Here is a 20,981-nt window from a genome sequence, read left to right on the forward strand (position 1 = left end):
TCAAACCGCCAAACTGCTGAAATCACGTGACTTTGGCGCTCCGAACCGCTGATTCGACACGCTGATTCATTATTGGATCTTGAGAGAGGAAATGTCATTGCTCCCTATGAAGGCCTCACGGAGCCATCGGATTTCAACTAAAATATCTTAATTTGTGTTCCAAAGATGTATGAAGGTCTTACAGGTGTGGAACGGCATGAGGGTGAGTATTAATAACATTAATTTTTGGGTGAACTAACCCTTTAAATACAGTTTATATATCAAAATGGTTTTAACTACTAAATAATGTCTTTGTATTGCCAACACTGTAGTTCCAATGAAATGCTGGCATCATCAAAATATCTTCTGGTTGAATGTCAACACCTACAAAAAAAATCTGCATGTGGTTATAGTGAAGGTGCTTTCGTTGATATGAAACCACTAGCTCACTTCCCACAGATCAACCAAAGCGTAATCGGAGAGTTTGGTTATTAGTCAGTATCCGCTTTCCAGGAACTCACAGCACCTGTCAGCCTAGATCAGACTTCCCGGATCAGTCATGACCAACTCTGGCATTGAGAAAAAACAATAAATGCATCTGCAGGCCTTTTTAAAACCATGGACTACACTGATGTGTGCCAAAAAATGCTGTCCGGTTCTTAAGATGTAGTTTCTAATTGAAGCTTCTCAAATCCTATTTTGCCTTTTTGTGTGTAGTTAATTTGGGTTTATGATAAGCTACGGTGAGTGTGAATTTCCTCTCTGAAAGTGAAAGCACTTGTGTGCGTTTTTCCAGCATGCTGTCATCATCCTCTCCTGTCAGTCATTCTAGCCCATGGAAACCCGCCCACAGGAAGCGCTTTGTTGTTTTATCGCCTCAGTTTCTTGGTAGATTTTCTTGCGTCAGGTTTAAACAGCGAGATTTTAATGTGCCTTTTAGTAACCCACAATCTGTGCAGAATGGAAACTTTCAGTACAAATACTCCTCTGATCTATATTTAGATGTACTTTTAGTTAGTTAGCTATAAAAACATTAGAAGGAACATGTCCTCATTTACATAACTAAGTAAATGTGTGTTTCTGTGAATGATTCGCGAACGAATCACTCGGCTCACTTTGAATCATAAAAACGCAAGTGATTCGACACATTCAGTACAGCTAAATCTGATAATTGTATTAAACTATTTATTTCACTACAAAAATAATGCCGCACAAGAACCCCTTTAATCCGTTGGCGTTTTTAAACCAGCGCACGGAAATGAGTCGTTCATACGAACCGATTTGCTACAAAGAATCGAACATCCCAAGATTTTTATGAATGGAGAGGAGGAGCGTCGTTTGGCCTGCAGTTCTCCATTGTGGCCAGCAGGGGGAGTGTCATCTTTCATCTTTCACTGCTGCTGCTTTTCAGGAGCGTCTGATCTCCATTCGCCTTCTCACAGTTTAGCGTCTTAAAGCGCCCGGATGCCGCGGAGCTGATCGTTTAATATAAATTTGTATCTCCAAACAAACTAACCGGCCTTCGACGAGTTTCGACGGAGCACCGTGATGAAACTGTCCCTTCGTCACACAGGCGGGTGGACCGAAGCTCCGCTGGAACACCTTTAGTTTATGTGTGTAAATATATATAAATATATATGTGGATCCAGCCGAACCAAGACCGGATCATGAACGCGCCGCTGTGTCGCGTGCCGTGCTGAAGTGGTGGGCCTCGCGCGCTGTCTCTCGAGCTGAAAACGGCGCGAGTCTCGCGCTGCTGCTGTTGGTGCTGCTGTTGTTAGCCTGAGCTCTGCTAACGGGCCTAAAAAAGCCCAGTCTGATCTCTACAGTCCGATCTAAACAGCTGTACGAGCTTTAATAAGATCCTCCAGCGGAGAGGGGAGGATGGCCAGCCGTCTGAGCGCTGAGGAGGAGCAGGTATGAAATACCATCACAATCCTCTTAACGCTGATTCTCTGTTCCAGCGGTTCTGTTGCTAAGCAACCCGGCGACACTGTCCAGTGGGTTTTCAAACTGGGGTCCGGGGACCACCAGGGGCCGAAAGGGAGTTCTAGGGGGTCCGCGGAAGTGTCTAAAAATGAGCAGTGTTAAAAAAAAAAAAAAAAAAAATGTAATCATAAAAAAATAATAAAAAATCAGATTAAGCTAACTAAATAAACTGAATAAATAAAACATAGATTTTTTTCATGTACAGAAAAATATAGTAATAATGCAACATAATAGAAACAAAATATATTGTATTCATATCTATAATATTAATTTTCACACTATAAATGTTGTCTTTATGCATGAAAATATATCTTAAACTTTAAGATGGGGCATGGAATCTAAAAGATTGAAAATACCCTGGACTAAAACACCCCTAAAGGATTAGTTAACCCAAAAATTAAAATAATGTCATTTATTACTCACCCTCATGCTGTTCCACACCCCTTCATTGATCTTTGGAACACAAATTAAGATATTTTTGTTGAAATCTGATGGCTCCGTGAGGCCTCCATAGGGAGCAATGACATTTCCTCTCTCAAGATCCATTAATGTACTAAAAATATATTTAAATCAGTTCATGTGAGTACAGTGGTTCAATTTTAATATTATAAAGCGACGAGAATATTTTTTGTTGCGCCAAAAAAAACAAAATAACGACTTCTAGTGATGGCCGATTTCAAAACACTGCTTCAGGAAGCTTCTGAGCATAATGAATCAGCGTGTCGAATCAGCGGTTCAGAGCGCCAAAGTCATGTGATTTCAGTGGTTTGGCGGTTTGACACGCGATCCGAATCATGATTCGACACGCTGATTCATTATGCTCCGATGCTTCATGAAGCAGTGTTTTGAAATCGGCCATCACTAAATAAGTCCTTTTTTTTTTTTGGCACACCAAAAATATTCTCGTCGCTTTATAATATTAATATTGAACCACTGTACTCACATCAACTGATTTAAATATGTTTTTAGTACCTTTATGGATCTTGAGAGAGGAAGTGTCATTGCTCCCTATGAAGGCCTCACTGAGTCATCGGATTTCAACAAAAATATCTTATTTTGTTTTCAGAAAATCAATGAAGGTCTTACGGGTGTGGAACGGCACGAGGGTGAGTAATAAATGACAGAATTTTAATTTTGGGTGAACTAATCCTTTAATTTTTTACCATGGTAATCATCATAGTTCAGACCAAAGTACCATAAAGTTAGAGTTGTGGTATTTACTATTAAAGGGATAGTTCACACAAAAATGAAAATTATCCCATGATTTACACACTCTCAAGCCATCCTAGGTGTATATGATTCTTTCAGACGAACACAGAGATATATTTAAAAATATCCTGTCTTTTCCAAGCTTTATAATGGTAGTTAAGGCGGGGACAGATTTTAAAGCCCAAAAAAATGCATCCATCCATCATGAAAATAATCCATACGGCTCCAGGGAGTTACTAAAGGCCTTCTGAACCGAAGCGATGCTTTTTTGTAAGAAAAATATCCTTATTTAAAACTTTATAAATTCAATTAACTAGCTTCCGGTGGACGACCGTACGCATACTGCGCAAGTCAACTTGCCATTGACTTCCATTCAAACGCATGCAAATGTGTCAGACTGGAAACGCAAGCTTGTGCGAAAAATTTCGCGTTTCGCTGCGTTCCAAAGTTCAAGTTTGGTGAACTCTGATCTGCAAATTCGCATCACGTGAAGACGTTCGACCATTAGAAGATCGATTCGTCACGGCATGACCTCTTGGTTGAATTAAAAGAATGATATTTTTGCTGTAAAGTCGTGTAGGTTCTATATTTTTACATTTTAAATGTATTACTTTAAGTTATGTGTTGAATTCATGTTTATAAGAAAGACGCTGTAGACCGTGACGTCATATCACGACCGTTACAGCATCTGAAGAAATTTCGCACGTTCAATGTCTAGTGTGACCGTGGCTTAACCCATGACGCGATATATGGCGCAGGATGTTGGAGTATCGTAAGATTAGACGCCTCTCGCGATTAAAACAAATATGGTTGTGCAACAAACTCAAGCTCCTCTCCCCCGACATTTCTCTTTAAAAATTCTCGTTTAGACTTCTAACTCGTGACCGGTGTTTTGTTTTGCTCTATCCTCTGCACTTCTGCATTCGTCAATACGTCATGAGTCGGGTCAGAGGCTACTCTTCCGCCGCTAATCGACTTGCGCATTCTGCGTACGGTCCTCCACCGGAGGCTAGTTATTTGAATTTATAAAGTTTTAAATATGGATATTTTCTTACAAAAATGCATCACTTCACTTCAGAAGAACTTTATTAACCCCCTGGAGCCGTATGGATTATATTTATGATGGATGGATGCATTTTTGGGGGGCTTCAAAACAGGCCCCCCATTCACTACCATTGTAAAGCTTGGAGGAGCAAGGATACTTTTAAACATATCTCCAATTGTTCGTCTGAAAGAAGATAGTCATATACACCTAGGATGGCTTGAGAGGGTGAGTAAATCATGGGATCATTTTCATGTGAACTATCCCTTTAAATAAACTTGTAATTCTAGTTAATCTTCCTTTCCAGTAAGCTGAATTGATCATTGTGTGAGTTGAACTGATTTGTGAGTCAATCATTTAGATGATTCATTCATGAATCAGATATCACTACTTCTCACGATCGGTGCCACACTGACTTCTAACATGTAAAAACAGGCCATATATATTCCTATTATTCCTAATATCCCTTTTACTAACAAAAGCCAGTTCCTCAATGATGTCATCCTTACAGGGTTAGTTCACCCAAAAATTAAAATTCTGTCATTAAGTACTCACCCTCATGCCGTTCCAAACCTGTAAGACCTTCATTCATCTTCAGAACACAAATTAAGATATTTTTGTTGAAATCCGATGGCCCAGTGAGGCCTCCATAGTGAGCAATGACATTTCCTCTCTCAAGATCCATTAATGTACTAAAAACATATTTAAATCAGTTCATGTGAGTACAGTGGTTCAATATTAATATTATAAAGTCATGAGAATATTTTTGGTGCGCCAAAAAACAAAATAACGACTTATTTAGTGATGGCTGATTTCAAAACACTGCTTCAGGAAGATTCAGAGCATAATGAGTCAGTGTATCGAATCATGATTCAGATCGCGTGTCAAACCGCCAAACTGCTGAAATCACGTGACTTTGGCGCTCCTAAGAGCAGATTCGACACACTGATTCATAACGCTTTGAAGCTTCCTGAAGCAGTGTTTTGAAATCGGCCATCACTAAATAAGTCGTTATTTCGGGGTTTTTTGGCGCTCCAAAAATATTCTCGCCGCTTTATAATATTAATATTGAACCACTGTACTCACATGAACTGATTTAAATATGTTTTTAGTACATTAATGGATCTTGAGAGAGGAAATGTCATTGCTCCCTATGAAGGCCTCACAGAGCCATTGGATTTCAACAAAAATATCTTAATTTGTGTTCTGAAGATTAATGAAGGTCTTACGGGTGTGGAACGGCATGAGGGTGAGTAATAAATGACAGAATTTTCATTTTTGGGTGAACTAACCCTTTAAGGAAGTGACTTCATATTAATGAGAAAACAGCAGCAAAAACATCAATAAGTATTATTAGCAAGAAATTTGTATACTGTGATGTTTAGTAGCTTCAGATGATTTTTCTACCACTAAAAATACTGTCCTGTTAAATAAAATAACAGAAATTGATTTAATGTCTTATTTTCAAAAGATAGCTCCTTATTTTAATTAATTTACTTTTTATTTTATTGCTCTTTATTTACAGTACTTTTTATTTTCTTAGCTTGTTATTTGTATTTTAATAACTTAAATGTTTGGTGTCAATGGCCAATGGGGGCGAGTAAATAATGACCGCTTTTTTTTTTTTTTTGGGATGAAATATTGAATATGAAAGTCTCAAACATGTTGTAATATGAAAGGTTTTGGCTGTGAATATTTAATCACATGCACACACATATATACATGTTTCTAACTTGAAGCAGTTTGGTGGGGGAGCAGTTTTGTACTATACACAGACTAAAACAGGAAATGATCATTATATAAGTCAGCTTGTTATTTATAGGTCACTTTCAGCAGCAATGTGTGTAGTTTTAAGTCGTGCAAGTGTTTTGCAAATATTTGAATAGTTTTGTTTGTACTAAAATGTCTCGTAAAGCCTCAGTAACGTGTTTGAATAAATGGGGAAAGTGTGTGTCGGTTGATTTCTTTAACAAGGCTCCTCTGTCTCCTCCATCCTGCTGTGGAATCTCATTTAAATAAGCCCCCAGTCATCCGTCCATCCGTCCATTCATCCGTCCGCCGGTCAGCAGTCAGTGTCTTATCTCTGCCTGTGCAAATGCAAAGGAATCACGGCTGAGTGAGTGAATGACACTCTGGGGTCTCGTCTTGGGCCCCTCTCGGAGACGGCGCGGGGTCGTGGGCTTATCGGGGCTGCTGGATCGTGCTGGACAAATGTGAGAGAGTAATTGGATGTCGGACTGGCTGCGTTCGTCGCTCCGAGGCCTTGGGGGACATGAGCTGCTAAAAGCATTTCCACAGGAGAAACTCTGGGAGAAGCAGAGAGAAAGAAAAGACCTGGGTTCAGTTCATGACGTGTTTTTCTTCCTGTTCAGAGCTGATTGATGCCAAAATAGAGAGGAGTGATGATGCTGACATGTGTTAGGCCTGAAACTAATCCTTACAGGTTAACCCTGTAAAAGGTTTCGCTTAAAAAAAAAAAAAAAGCATTTTATACATTTTTCTAATACTACCTTTAAAAAGTATAAACTATGTATTAATAATAATGATATTTAATATCATCATATAAAACATTTTATTGTATTTATAGGCTGTATTAACATTCTTTTGTAAGATTTTTTTTTTTTGTCGTACCCTGAAAAGATTACATTTTCATTATTAGAAAAAAAACATTCTTGAACATTTTTCAAATAAAAGATATTTAAAAATAAATACACTATATATATATATATATATATATAATATATTAGCAGTACTGTTGTTTTTTCAGGGCAGTACTAGATATGACAAATGTCTTATTTTAAAGATTTATTTCTGATGATGTCACAAATATGATATATATTTAATTTTTTTATATTCATATTCACATATATTCCTCAAACCAAAAATAACTTTAAAAAAATACTCAAATTATCCTGATCAAGCATCAGTGACTGTTTGCAGCCATTTGTGATGGTTGGATGAGTCCCCAGTCCCCCAGCCTTTTGATTTGTGCGATGTTCAGAGTTCATTTATGGACCACGAGCAAGAGCTTTCTGTAGATTTCACAGGCCACAGTTTAACTGCACAGTTCATCTCAGGGTGAATTCTGCAAGATTCAGGGCTGTCTGCCTGGATATGCTGCTTATCTGTCCTTTTAAGGATACAGTGTTGTGCAAGTGGTTGGACTGGAACCTCTGGAGAGAGACAGAGTTTATTTTTTGTATTATATGTGGCTTTCAGGTCAAAAGAATGGGTAAGCTGTATTTGCACAGATTTCTGAGGAAGAGTTTCAGACATCTGTAGCTGATGGCAGTCCTTTATGTTGGGGAAATATTGAGCTGGACAAATGTAGTGCACTAGTACCAGCCTCAGGTTTCATTCTTCACTCCATTGGCTTGTCCAGTTAAAAAACTTAACCAATTGGAGTGAAGACACTAGAGCCCATGTGCTTTATCTCCTGTGAGATACTGTTGTCAGTCTCCCAGAATACATTAAAACCTAAACTTGTTCGTTTTTCTTCTACAGAGAGTCTTGATGCAGTTTAGCTTGATTTAATCACTGTGTTTGGTGTCAGATAACCCTGATGCAAATCCTCTTGGTTCTCCCATCTGGATCATCTGTGCTTTCCAGTTCCAAACATTATTCTGTTTTTTCCACGTCTCCTGCCTCACTTGTTTGTATGTGAGTATTTATAGTTGTCAGGAAATTACTGAGAACATAGTGTTTTGGCTGTAAGTCTCAGACGTAATCCTACTCAAAGGTCCCTGACGTGTACATGTCTCTGCATCACAGGCTGTGTGCCCGCATTCGGTTGGTGGTGGTGGCATGTGGGGCATTGTGGGAAATAACAACTTACCGAAATGTACCCTAGTAAGGCAGACTTAAACTTGATATGGTCTAAAATGAGACATTCTCTTTCTTTCTCAGGCCACTAAGCAGTTTTTGGAAGAGATCAACAAATGGACGTCCCAACATGGTGTCTCACCGTTGTCCTGGGATGTAGCTGTGAAGTTTCTAATGGCCCGCAAGTTTGATGTCCTCCGAGCAATCGAACTTTTCCACAGCTACAGGGTGAGTGTTGATAATGATCACAATCATATATATATTTCAATTATTATGACAACTCTCTGAATAGTTTTAGCATGTTATTGAATGTATTTGATCTTGGCAGAATAGATCTAGGCAGGTGGAGCTGGGGAGGTGGAGGGGTTCAGAGGAATTCTGATAGCCTACACCAAACTCTAAATCGGACTACTTACAGTACAGTCCTAAAGTTTGGAACCACTAAGATTTTTAATGTTTTTAAAAGAAGTTTCATCTGCTCACCAAGGCTACATTTATTTAATTAAAAATACAGTAAAAAAACAGTAATATTGTGAAATATTATTACAATTTAAAATAACTGTGTACTATTTAAATATATTTGACAAATTAATTTATTCCTGTGATGCAAAGCTGAATTTTCAGCATCGTTACTCCAGTCTTCAGTGTCACATGATCCTTCAGAAATCATTCTAATATGCTGATCTGCTGCTCAAGAAACATTTATGATTATTTTCAATGTTGAAAACAGTTGTGTACTTTTTTTTTCAGGTTTCCTTGATGAATAGAAAGTTCAAAAGAACAGCATTTATCTGAAATACAAAGCTTCTGTAGCATTATACACTACTGTTCAAAAGTTTGGGGTCAGTAAGAATTTTTATTTTTATTTTTTTGAAATAAATACATTTATAATGTTACAAAAGATTAGATTTCAGATAAACACTGTTCTTTTGAACTTTCTATTCATCAAATAATCCTGAAAAAAAAATATTGTACACAAAAATTTTGTACAATTGTACACATTAAATGTTTCTTGAGCAGCAGATCAGCATATTAGAATGATTTCTGAAGGATCATGTGACACTGAAGACTGGAGTAATGATGCTGAAAATCCAGCTTTGCATCACAGGAATAAATTACTTTGTGAAATATATTAAAATAGAAAACAGTTATTTTAAATTGTAATAATATTTAACAATATTACTGTTTTACTGTATTTTTAATTAAATAAATGTAGCCTTGGTGAGCAGACGAAACTTCTTTTAAAAACATTAAAAATCTTAGTGGTTCCAAACTTTTGGAATGTACTGTAAATGTTGAGCAAGCGATCTCATTGGCAGCTTGCGCCATGCAGTAATGATGTGATTGCTTGCAGATTGCATGTAAAGGGCCGATCAGCGTGCGCCCTCTAGAGTTCCATTACTGAACTATGTATATTTTAGGGCTGCACGATTAATCGAAATTAAGCCGCACGCAATTTCAGTCGTCCCTCACTGTACAACACACAAGATCCAGGGGGCGGAGACAGGTAGGTTAAGGGATGTGTAAAGCGAGAGGAGTTCTCTCCGCAATTTCACAAAGGCTGCGAATTAATTTTTTTTTAATGCGCAGCTTCTCAGTGAAGCATGGCTCTGTGATCGGTAGTAACTGCTGCTCCTTCTGAAAGCCAGAGGGCGCTCTCGCGAAACTCCAAATATGCCTCGCAGAAGTACAATATAACACACATCATTCCAGGAAATCTCTGTGGAATCGCTGTAGCTGAATAAACAGAACATTGAAACGTTTTGATTAAACATGACTAATAAACACACGACTACGACAATATATGGTTTATCTGAGTTCTTCAAGCCTTCTTGGGTATTTCTAGGGCTGGGACAATACATCGACACATCACAAATCGAGAAATGATTCTGGATCGATTCTGATATTTTCCATATGTATCGCGATTCTCTCTTGAATCGATTCTGAGCTTAGTTTTCAACAGCAGATGGCGCTGCGTGCTTTAGAAACAGCCGTACTCTGCTTCCTGTTTGGAGTTGGCTGTTTACATTAATCTTGCATCATAAAAGCATTCTGAGGTGCAAGTACATTCTCAGACTCAGCCAAATGCACGAGCGCTCTTCTTCATGAGCATTTGAGCATGCGGTTAAAAAATAGCCTAGAGCGCCATCTGCTGTTAAAAACTAAGCTCAGAATCGATTTGTGATGCATTTGGAAAATATCAGAATCAATTCGCGAATTGCGATGCATGGATAGTATTGTCCCAGCCCTATAAGTATATTTGTACTTCAATGCTTGACAAGTTGCGCATAAATAATAATCGCAGACTTTGCGATTTCATAATCGCACTAAACCAGAATGTTTATTTCATGTTAATTGCGATTTATCGTGAACATGTAGAGTAAATAATATGAGAAGTAAGAGTAACTATCTCTGCGTGTTTCTCTCACAGGAGACTCGACTGAGGGAGGGCATCGTCAAACTGCAGCCACACGAGGAGCCGTTACGCTCTGAGCTGTTGAGTGGGAAGTTCACTGTGTTGGTAAGTTCACGTCACATCAGAGCCATTTCTTCAAAAGCGTTGTTTATGCTCTTTAAATCTCTGAAATGAGGTTACTGGTTCACAAATGAAAAAACACTGCCAAGTTTCATTTCCACTCCGATAATTACTGCTGCGGAGTCACTGATGTGGTTTCACTTCAACTTTCAGCCCAGTTATTATAACCAGGTCAACTTCAGTGGAAATCTGTGAAAATTCATTCATTAAATATTTTAGCTAATTTTGCCTGGTGCTACTCTGCTATTGGTCAGACGAGTCTGCGTTCAGACACCTGATTGGACGCTGCAGAGGCACGATCCCTTTGGTTCATCCGATACCTTCATTGATCCTCCTTCATCCTCTTGTCTCCTCTCCTCACATCCTGCCATCTGTATTTATAACCCACTCAAGTCCCGCATATCTCATGAGTCATCTGATTATTGAAAATATGTTATTGACATAAATATTTAATAAATGGTAAAGCTGTGTGCTTGCACATACGGAAATGGGTTGGCTGAAAGCGAATAAACCAGATTTAGTGTCTTGTTGAATGGCAGAGAGAAATGAATATAACGTTTCCTTACTGATCAGAAGGGTTGGAGTGAGTCATTGTTCACAGCTCAGTGAGACAAACTCAATTCTGCCCCCATGTGTACATATTTAAAACTACTCCTCAGTTAAACTAAAGTCTGTTTGGAAAAGTTCCTGTTTCTCACAAGCATCGAGAGCTAAGTTGATCATAGAGACCATTGGTGTCAGTGATTCTTTTTCTCAATTTAGTATATGTATATATATATATATAATATATATATATATCCAATATGCATGCATTCATATTGGATTAAACATTTAAACAACCATTTCATTGATAGAGCATAATACCATATGGATATTTATTTATTTATATTTTATTTTATTTATTTATTTATTTTACATTTTTGTATTAATTTTGTATTATTATTATTATATTTTTAATATTAATACAGAACTTGCACAAAGTTGGATTAAAAAAATGCCATATTTATTTGAAATCGCTACCATATATTTGGATTTTTATTTATTTATTCATTTATTCATTCATTTTAGTTTTAGTAGTATTTTATCATTATTATATTTTTATTTTATTTCAATTCAGGATTTGCACAAAATTGGATTAAAAACTACCATATTTATTTCACAGCATACTACCATATGTTTGGATAGTTATTTATTCATTTATTTATTTTACATTTTAGTATTATTTTGTATCATTATTATAATTTGTATATTATTTCAATTCAGAATTTGCACAAAATTGGATTTAAAAAAATACCATATTCATTTGAAATTTGGATATTTATTTATTTATTTATTTATTTTTACATTTTAGTATATTTTATCATTCTTATTTTTTAATTATAGTTCAGAATTTGCTGTATTCTAAATTGATTAGTTGACTGCATTCTAAATTAAACATGCAGTGAAGTGAGATCAATTTTGTTCATTTATCAATGCGTATTGCATCCTGTTTCACTATTTAGTATGAGGAACAGAGTAAATTGTGTGGGTCAACTCTAAACAAGTAAACAGAAAAACATGACTGTTCCTTTTTTTTTAATTTTGATATGTTTTCCATTGTATTCTGGTATCAGGGTGTCCGGGACCCAACTGGAGCATCCATCGCCCTCTACACCGCTAAACTGCACCATCCCAGCAAAACAGGAAACCATGTGGTTCTTCAGGCTCTGTTCTACCTACTGGACCGAGCTGTGGAGAGGTAGAGAGTGTGAAAGATTTCAACATTGATAATAATCAGTGTTTTAAGTATATTAAATATTTTTGATCAAATAAATTCAGCCTTGTTGAACATAAGATACAAAAACATTAAAAAATCTTGCCAATCACAAACGTAAACGGTAGTGTAAGTAGTTGGATATAAACTTTCTTGATCTTTGAAATTACATTTAATGAAACCACAGGTTTTATCATCAGAAAACTGCTCATCATCATGAGTTTATAATTCTCTTTCTTTCCTGTAGCTTTGAGACTCAGAGAAATGGGCTGGTCTTCATTTATGACATGGCTGGATCCAACTATACTAACTTTGAACTGGACCTGAGCAAAAAAATCCTCAATTTGCTCAAGGTGAGAGTTTCTGTGTTTAGTCTGTCTGTGAATTTCCTGTTTCTGAAGGCAGCCGCCCATTCATGATCAAAACTAGTGTGTGGATTTTTTGGGGGGATTTAGTTGTCAGAATGAATCAGAACAAAATGTTCTTCTGCTGTTGTTTTCAGGGTGCGTTCCCAGCACGGCTGAAGAAAGTGCTCATCGTTGGAGCTCCTGTGTGGTTCAGGGTCCCGTATAACTTATTGAGTCTGTTACTGAAGGAGAAGCTCAGAGAACGGGTTAGTACACACACACACACACACACACACACAAGAGTTAGTCTTCCTGTACTGATTTATATCCCTTTGACCTCTATGGAACCTTGTTTTGGACTAATTTTAATTCAGACTATTTTTCTTACAATTAGGAGTTATCTTAAAATTCTGAGGAAAAAAAGGTCGAATTTGCAGGAATTAAACTCGCAATTGCAGGACTTTATGACTTGCAATTCTGAGGGGGGAAAAAAATCTGAATTTCGATTCAGAGAAATAAATTATGAGAAATAAGCCAGGATTGTGAGAGATAAATTTGGACATTTTGTCTTGTTGTCTTGTTTTTTTTTTTTTCATTCTCAGATTGCGAAATTCACTTTGCAATAGCTAGTTATAGTCAAAATTGCGATAAATAAAGTCACAATTGTGAAGGGGAAAAAAGGGGAATCTCTCAATTGCAAGTTTATATTCTACGGAGCCCCACACATAACATGCAGGGAAAAAAATAAGCTGAATCATGCGCACAATTTACTGATTTGTTCCCTCGATTTATAAATCACACGCACAATTTACTGATTTGTTCCCTCGATTTATAAATCACATGCACGATTTACTGATTTGTTCCCTCGATTTATAAATCACATGCACGATTTACTGATTTGTTCCCTCGATTTAAAAATCACACGCACGATTTACTGATTTGTTCCCTCGATTTAAAAATCACACGCACGATTTACTGATTTGTTCCCTCGATTTAAAAATCACACGCACGATTTACTGATTTGTTCCCTCGATTTAAAAATCACACGCACGATTTACTGATTTGTTCCCTCGATTTATAAATCACACGCACGATTTACTGATTTGTTCCCTCGATTTATAAATCACACGCACGATTTACTGATTTGTTCCTTCGATTTAAAAATCACACGCACGATTTACTGATTTGTTCCCTCGATTTATAAATCACACGCACGATTTACTGATTTGTTCCTTCGATTTAAAAATCACACGCACGATTTACTGATTTGTTCCCTCGATTTATAAATCACATGCACGATTTACTGATTTGTTCCCTCGATTTATAAATCACATGCACGATTTACTGATTTGTTCCCTCGATTTAAAAATCACACGCACGATTTACTGATTTGTTCCCTCGATTTAAAAATCACATGCACGATTTACTGATTTGTTCCCTCGATTTATAAATCACATGCACGATTTACTGATTTGTTCCCTCGATTTATAAATCACATGCACGATTTACTGATTTGTTCCCTCGATTTATAAATCACATGCACGATTTACTGATTTGTTCCCTCGATTTATAAATCACATGCACGATTTACTGATTTGTTCCCTCGATTTATAAATCACATGCACGATTTACTGATTTGTTCCCTCGATTTATAAATCACATGCACGATTTACTGATTTGTTCCCTCGATTTATAAATCACATGCACGATTTACTGATTTGTTCCCTCGATTTATAAATCACACGCACGATTTACTGATTTGTTCCCTCGATTTATAAATCACACGCACGATTTACTGATTTGTTCCCTCGATTTATAAATCACACGCACGATTTACTGATTTGTTCCCTCGATTTATAAATCACACGCACGATTTACTGATTTGTTCCCTCGATTTATAAATCACACGCACGATTTACTGATTTGTTCCCTCGATTTATAAATCACATGCACGATTTACTGATTTGTTCCCTCGATTTATAAATCACACGCACGATTTACTGATTTGTTCCCTCGATTTATAAATCACACGCACGATTTACTGATTTGTTCCCTCGATTTATAAATCACACGCACGATTTACTGATTTGTTCCCTCGATTTATAAATCACACGCACGATTTACTGATTTGTTCCCTCGATTTATAAATCACACGCACGATTTACTGATTTGTTCCCTCGATTTATAAATCACACGCACGATTTACTGATTTGTTCCCTCGATTTATAAATCACACGCACGATTTACTGATTTGTTCCCTCGATTTATAAATCACACGCACGATTTACTGATTTGTTCCCTCGATTTATAAATCACACGCACGATTTACTGATTTGTTCCCTCGATTTATAAATCACATGCACGATTTACTGATTTGTTCCCTCGATTTATAAATCACACGCACGATTTACTGATTTGTTCCCTCGATTTATAAATCACATGCACGATTTACTGATTTGTTCCCTCGATTTATAAATCACATGCACGATTTACTGATTTGTTCCCTCGATTTATAAATCACATGCACGATTTACTGATTTGTTCCCTCGATTTATAAATCACATGCACGATTTACTGATTTGTTCCCTCGATTTATAAATCACATGCACGATTTACTGATTTGTTCCCTCGATTTATAAATCACATGCACGATTTACTGATTTGTTCCCTCGATTTATAAATCACATGCACGATTTACTGATTTGTTCCCTCGATTTATAAATCACATGCACGATTTACTGATTTGTTCCCTCGATTTATAAATCACATGCACGATTTACTGATTTGTTCCCTCGATTTATAAATCACACGCACGATTTACTGATTTGTTCCCTCGATTTATAAATCACATGCACGATTTACTGATTTGTTCCCTCGATTTATAAATCACACGCACGATTTACTGATTTGTTCCCTCGATTTATAAATCACACGCACGATTTACTGATTTGTTCCCTCGATTTATAAATCACACGCACGATTTACTGATTTGTTCCCTCGATTTATAAATCACACGCACGATTTACTGATTTGTTCCCTCGATTTATAAATCACACGCACGATTTACTGATTTGTTCCCTCGATTTATAAATCACACGCACGATTTACTGATTTGTTCCCTCGATTTATAAATCACACGCACGATTTACTGATTTGTTCCCTCGATTTATAAATCACACGCACGATTTACTGATTTGTTCCCTCGATTTATAAATCACATGCACGATTTACTGATTTGTTCCCTCGATTTATAAATCACATGCACGATTTACTGATTTGTTCCCTCGATTTATAAATCACATGCACGATTTACTGATTTGTTCCCTCGATTTATAAATCACATGCACGATTTACTGATTTGTTCCCTCGATTTATAAATCACATGCACGATTTACTGATTTGTTCCCTCGATTTATAAATCATGTGTATGATGTAGCTAATTGAGGAAGCGAATTGGTAAACTGTGTGCACGATTGACTTTTTTTTTTTTCTTGCATGTCATGCGAGGCTCCATAATATCCCACAAATCTGACCTTTTTTCTCTGAATTGTGAGATATAAACTTGCAATTGCAAGAAAAAAGTCCTAAAAAGGGTAATTGTGACTTTTTATCTCACAATTCTGACTTTTTTCACACAATTGCAAGTTTATATCTTACAATTCTGACTTTAGCCTATATATCACAATTTTGACAAAAAAAAAAAGAAAATCTGAATTACGATTATGAGAAATAAATTGCAACTTTGACATTTTTGCCAGGAAAAAAGTCAACTAACAATTCTGAATAATTTTTTTCTATTTACTGATTTGTTCCCTCGATTTAAAAATCACATGCACGATTTACTGATTTGTTCCCTCGATTTATAAATCGCACGCACGATTTACTGATTTGTTCCCTCGATTTATAAATCACATGCACGATTTACTGATTTGTTCCCTCGATTTATAAATCATACGCACGATTTACTGATTTGTTCCCTCGATTTATAAATCACATGCACGATTTACTGATTTGTTCCCTCGATTTATAAATCACATGCACGATTTACTGATTTGTTCCCTCGATTTATAAATCATACGCACGATTTACTGATTTGTTCCCTCGATTTATAAATCATACGCACGATTTACTGATTTGTTCCCTCGATTTATAAATCACACGCACGATTTACTGATTTGTTCCCTCGATTTATAAATCACACGCACGATTTACTGATTTGTTCCCTCGATTTATAAATCACACGCACGATTTACTGATTTGTTCCCTCGATTTATAAATCACACGCACGATTTACTGATTTGTTCCCTCGATTTATAAATCATACGCACGATTTACTGATTTGTTCCCTCGATTTATAAATCATACGCACGATTTACTGATTTGTTCCCTCGATTTATAAATCACATGCACGATTTACTGATTTGTTCCCTCGATTTATAAATCATACGCACGATTTACTGATTTGTTCCCTCGATTTATAAATCACACGCACGATTTACTGATTTGTTCCCTCGATTTATAAATCATACGCACGATTTACTGATTTGTTCCCTCGATTTATAAATCACATGCACGATTTACTGATTTGTTCCCTCGATTTATAAATCACACGCACGATTTACTGATTTGTTCCCTCGATTTATAAATCACACGCACGATTTACTGATTTGTTCCCTCGATTTATAAATCACATGCACGATTTACTGATTTGTTCCCTCGATTTATAAATCACATGCACGATTTACTGATTTGTTCCCTCGATTTATAAATCACACGCACGATTTACTGATTTGTTCCCTCGATTTATAAATCACACGCACGATTTACTGATTTGTTCCCTCGATTTATAAATCACATGCACGATTTACTGATTTGTTCCCTCGATTTATAAATCACATGCACGATTTACTGATTTGTTCCCTCGATTTATAAATCACACGCACGATTTACTGATTTGTTCCCTCGATTTATAAATCACATGCACGATTTACTGATTTGTTCCCTCGATTTATAAATCACACGCACGATTTACTGATTTGTTCCCTCGATTTATAAATCATACGCACGATTTACTGATTTGTTCCCTCGATTTATAAATCACATGCACGATTTACTGATTTGTTCCCTCGATTTATAAATCACACGCACGATTTACTGATTTGTTCCCTCGATTTATAAATCACACGCACGATTTACTGATTTGTTCCCTCGATTTATAAATCACACGCACGATTTACTGATTTGTTCCCTCGATTTATAAATCACACGCACGATTTACTGATTTGTTCCCTCGATTTATAAATCACATGCACGATTTACTGATTTGTTCCCTCGATTTATAAATCACATGCACGATTTACTGATTTGTTCCCTCGATTTATAAATCACATGCACGATTTACTGATTTGTTCCCTCGATTTATAAATCACATGCACGATTTACTGATTTGTTCCCTCGATTTATAAATCACATGCACGATTTACTGATTTGTTCCCTCGATTTATAAATCACATGCACGATTTACTGATTTGTTCCCTCGATTTATAAATCACATGCACGATTTACTGATTTGTTCCCTCGATTTATAAATCACATGCACGATTTACTGATTTGTTCCCTCGATTTATAAATCACATGCACGATTTACTGATTTGTTCCCTCGATTTATAAATCACATGCACGATTTACTGATTTGTTCCCTCGATTTATAAATCACATGCACGATTTACTGATTTGTTCCCTCGATTTATAAATCATGTGTATGATGTAGCTAATTGAGGAAGCGAATTGGTAAACTGTGTGCACGATTGACTTTTTTTTTTTTCTTGCATGTCATGCGAGGCTCCATAATATCCCACAAATCTGACCTTTTTTCTCTGAATTGTGAGATATAAACTTGCAATTGCAAGAAAAAAGTCCTAAAAAGGGTAATTGTGACTTTTTATCTCACAATTCTGACTTTTTTCACACAATTGCGAGTTTATATCTTACAATTCTGACTTTAGCCTATATATCACAATTTTGACAAAAAAAAAAAGAAAATCTGAATTACGATTATGAGAAATAAATTGCAACTTTGACATTTTTGCCAGGAAAAAAGTCAACTAACAATTCTGAATAATTTTTTTCTATTGTGAGTTCATTTCCCACAAATCTGACCTTTTTTTCTCATAATTGTGATATTCAGATGTAAACTCATGAGAATTTGTTTTTCTGACAAAAATGTCAGAATTGCAATTTATTTCTCATCATCATAAATTCAGACGTTCTGTGAGATATAAACTCGTAATTATGTGGAAAAAAGTCAGAATTGTGAGATAAAAAGTCGCAATTACCTTTTTTATTTTTTTATCCCCTGGTGGAAACAAGCTTCCATAGACCCCAAATGGAAAGCAAATATAAATATTAATAAATCCTATTAAATATATAATTTTAAATGATATTAAGTATTTCAATATCATATGTTTAGTTCTGTCATACTATACAAAATATTGAGATTCAAGTAAGTTTTACATGGCAATAGCTGATTTAAATCAAAACCAGCAGAGGTTGGCCTGTCACACCATCTTGGTCATACTGGTTAGACCTGGTTTACCACTGTGACTAAACTGATGAGGACTGATAAACCAACTTGACGCCCTTAAACTGTTTCGTTTTTTTTCTCTGGTCTATCTGCTTGCACTTGTCTTTTCTTGCAGTAGTGCCATTCTGTTGGTTTTTCTAAACATGAAACAATCTTCACAGGTTCAGATGGTGAAGATGGCCGACCTGCGACAGCATCTGCCCAGAGACTGTTTACCTGAGCACCTGGGCGGCTGTTTGCCTCTGGACGTGCACAGCTGGAACCTGCAGCTGCTGTCTGAGCAGAACGGACGTGTGGACCCTGTTGATGAGCTGGTGGGGATTCCTCTGGAGAACACGTCCATACACACGCCTGGATCTGAGGCCATGAGTCTGGCCGAGCTCATGGCCCACCTGAACCGGGCCCAGCGCAGCGGGATCTACCTGGAGTACGAGGAGCTTCGCAGAGAGCAGCCGCCTGGAACCTTCACCTGTGCGCTGTAAGTGGAACATTCCAATCAACCAATCAGATTTGAGGGATTGGTTTAGAGTTTAGGCTTATAACCAGGGTTAGGTGTTATTCATCTATCATTTCTAGGGCTGTCCTCGACTAAAGATGTTTCTAGTCGACTAATAGTCGTTCATTTAAGCTATTAGTCCACTAATCGCACATTTATATTAATAAACCAAATTTTTGTGACGCACTCAAGTTCACTTGAGACCGAAACATCAGAAAGCACATCCTGTGTGTTTTCATTAGGCTATTTTACAAAAGCACAATGTTTTGTTGTTATTGTGAGTTTACAGAAATAAAAGTAAAGCATTTAGAGTTTCGAATGTTGGATTATTCTTATATGTATGATCAAAAATGGAGTAGGCCTATTTTAAGTTAAAGTGTTAGTTCACCCAAAAATGAAAATTACTTTATTATTTATTACTCACCCTCATGTCGTTCCACACCTGTAAGAACACAAATTAAGATATTTTTGATAAAATCCAATGGCTCAGTGAGGCCTCCATTGACAGCAAGATCATTTACACTTTCAGATGCCCAGAAAGCTACTAAAGACATATTTAAAACAGTTCATGTGACTACAGTGGTTCAAACTTAATGTTATGAAGTAACAAGAAAACTTTTTGTGCGCCAAAAAAAAACTAAATAACGACTTTATTCAACAATATCTAGTGATGGGCGATTTCAAAACACTGAAGCTTCGAAACTTTACGAATCTTTTGTTACAAATCAGTGGTTCGGAGCGTTGAATAATAGGCGAATGTTTGGATTTCCTGCCGTTAGCGATCTGTCCGTCACAGACTGTGGGATTTCTCCACTTCCGGTGGAGGTTTTTCTTTTTTTTTTTTTCTGCAACTAACCGATTAAAACTTATTTTGGTAGACTAGCCTCTTCTCGTTGACCATTAGGGGGCAGCCCTAATCATTTCCCTCTGATTTTAGGGATAAGTTATGGGTAGGGATAGGGTTAGGACTGTGTTTTTGGATAGGAATGTTGTTCCAGGATCAACATTTTACTTGGCAAAATTAGACTTCAACTTGCATCATGTGGGGTATGTCAGAGTAAAACAGAATATTTGGTGGGAAATAATATAAAGTGTTATTTTAGTGATGTTTATAAGTTTTTATACATATTTTGAATTTTCACATTTAATTTTTCGTTATTTTTAAATATTACTATTTAAGTTTATTTTTATGTAAGTATGTATGTCCAGTTAGACTTATTTCAGT

At 36.5% G+C, this 20,981-nt stretch overlaps 1 protein-coding gene across 3 annotated transcripts in view; it reads left to right on the forward strand.

Annotated features, from left to right (window-relative positions):
- Positions 1-1,366: 1,366 nt before the first annotated feature.
- ptpn9a (protein tyrosine phosphatase non-receptor type 9a) overlaps positions 1,367-20,981 on the forward strand; it is a 30,487-nt gene continuing 10,872 nt past the window's right edge. Inside the window, exons 1-7 of one of the 3 annotated variants that reach the window (XM_067379192.1) lie at positions 1,367-1,896; positions 8,126-8,269; positions 10,473-10,562; positions 12,191-12,315; positions 12,578-12,683; positions 12,833-12,943; positions 19,422-19,738. In XM_067379192.1, coding sequence (XP_067235293.1) covers positions 1,864-1,896; positions 8,126-8,269; positions 10,473-10,562; positions 12,191-12,315; positions 12,578-12,683; positions 12,833-12,943; positions 19,422-19,738 — 926 coding nt within the window. In that variant the 5' untranslated portion in view covers positions 1,367-1,863. Of the gene's footprint in view, positions 1,897-3,037; positions 3,075-4,366; positions 4,448-8,125; positions 8,270-10,472; positions 10,563-12,190; positions 12,316-12,577; positions 12,684-12,832; positions 12,944-19,421; positions 19,739-20,981 lie in introns of those variants that run through there. The other 2 variants (XM_067379193.1, XM_067379194.1) reach the window with 2 other exon arrangements.

This window comes from Chanodichthys erythropterus, chromosome 24 (assembly GCF_024489055.1).
Source record: "Chanodichthys erythropterus isolate Z2021 chromosome 24, ASM2448905v1, whole genome shotgun sequence".
Classification (NCBI taxonomy): Eukaryota; Metazoa; Chordata; class Actinopteri; order Cypriniformes; family Xenocyprididae; genus Chanodichthys; species Chanodichthys erythropterus.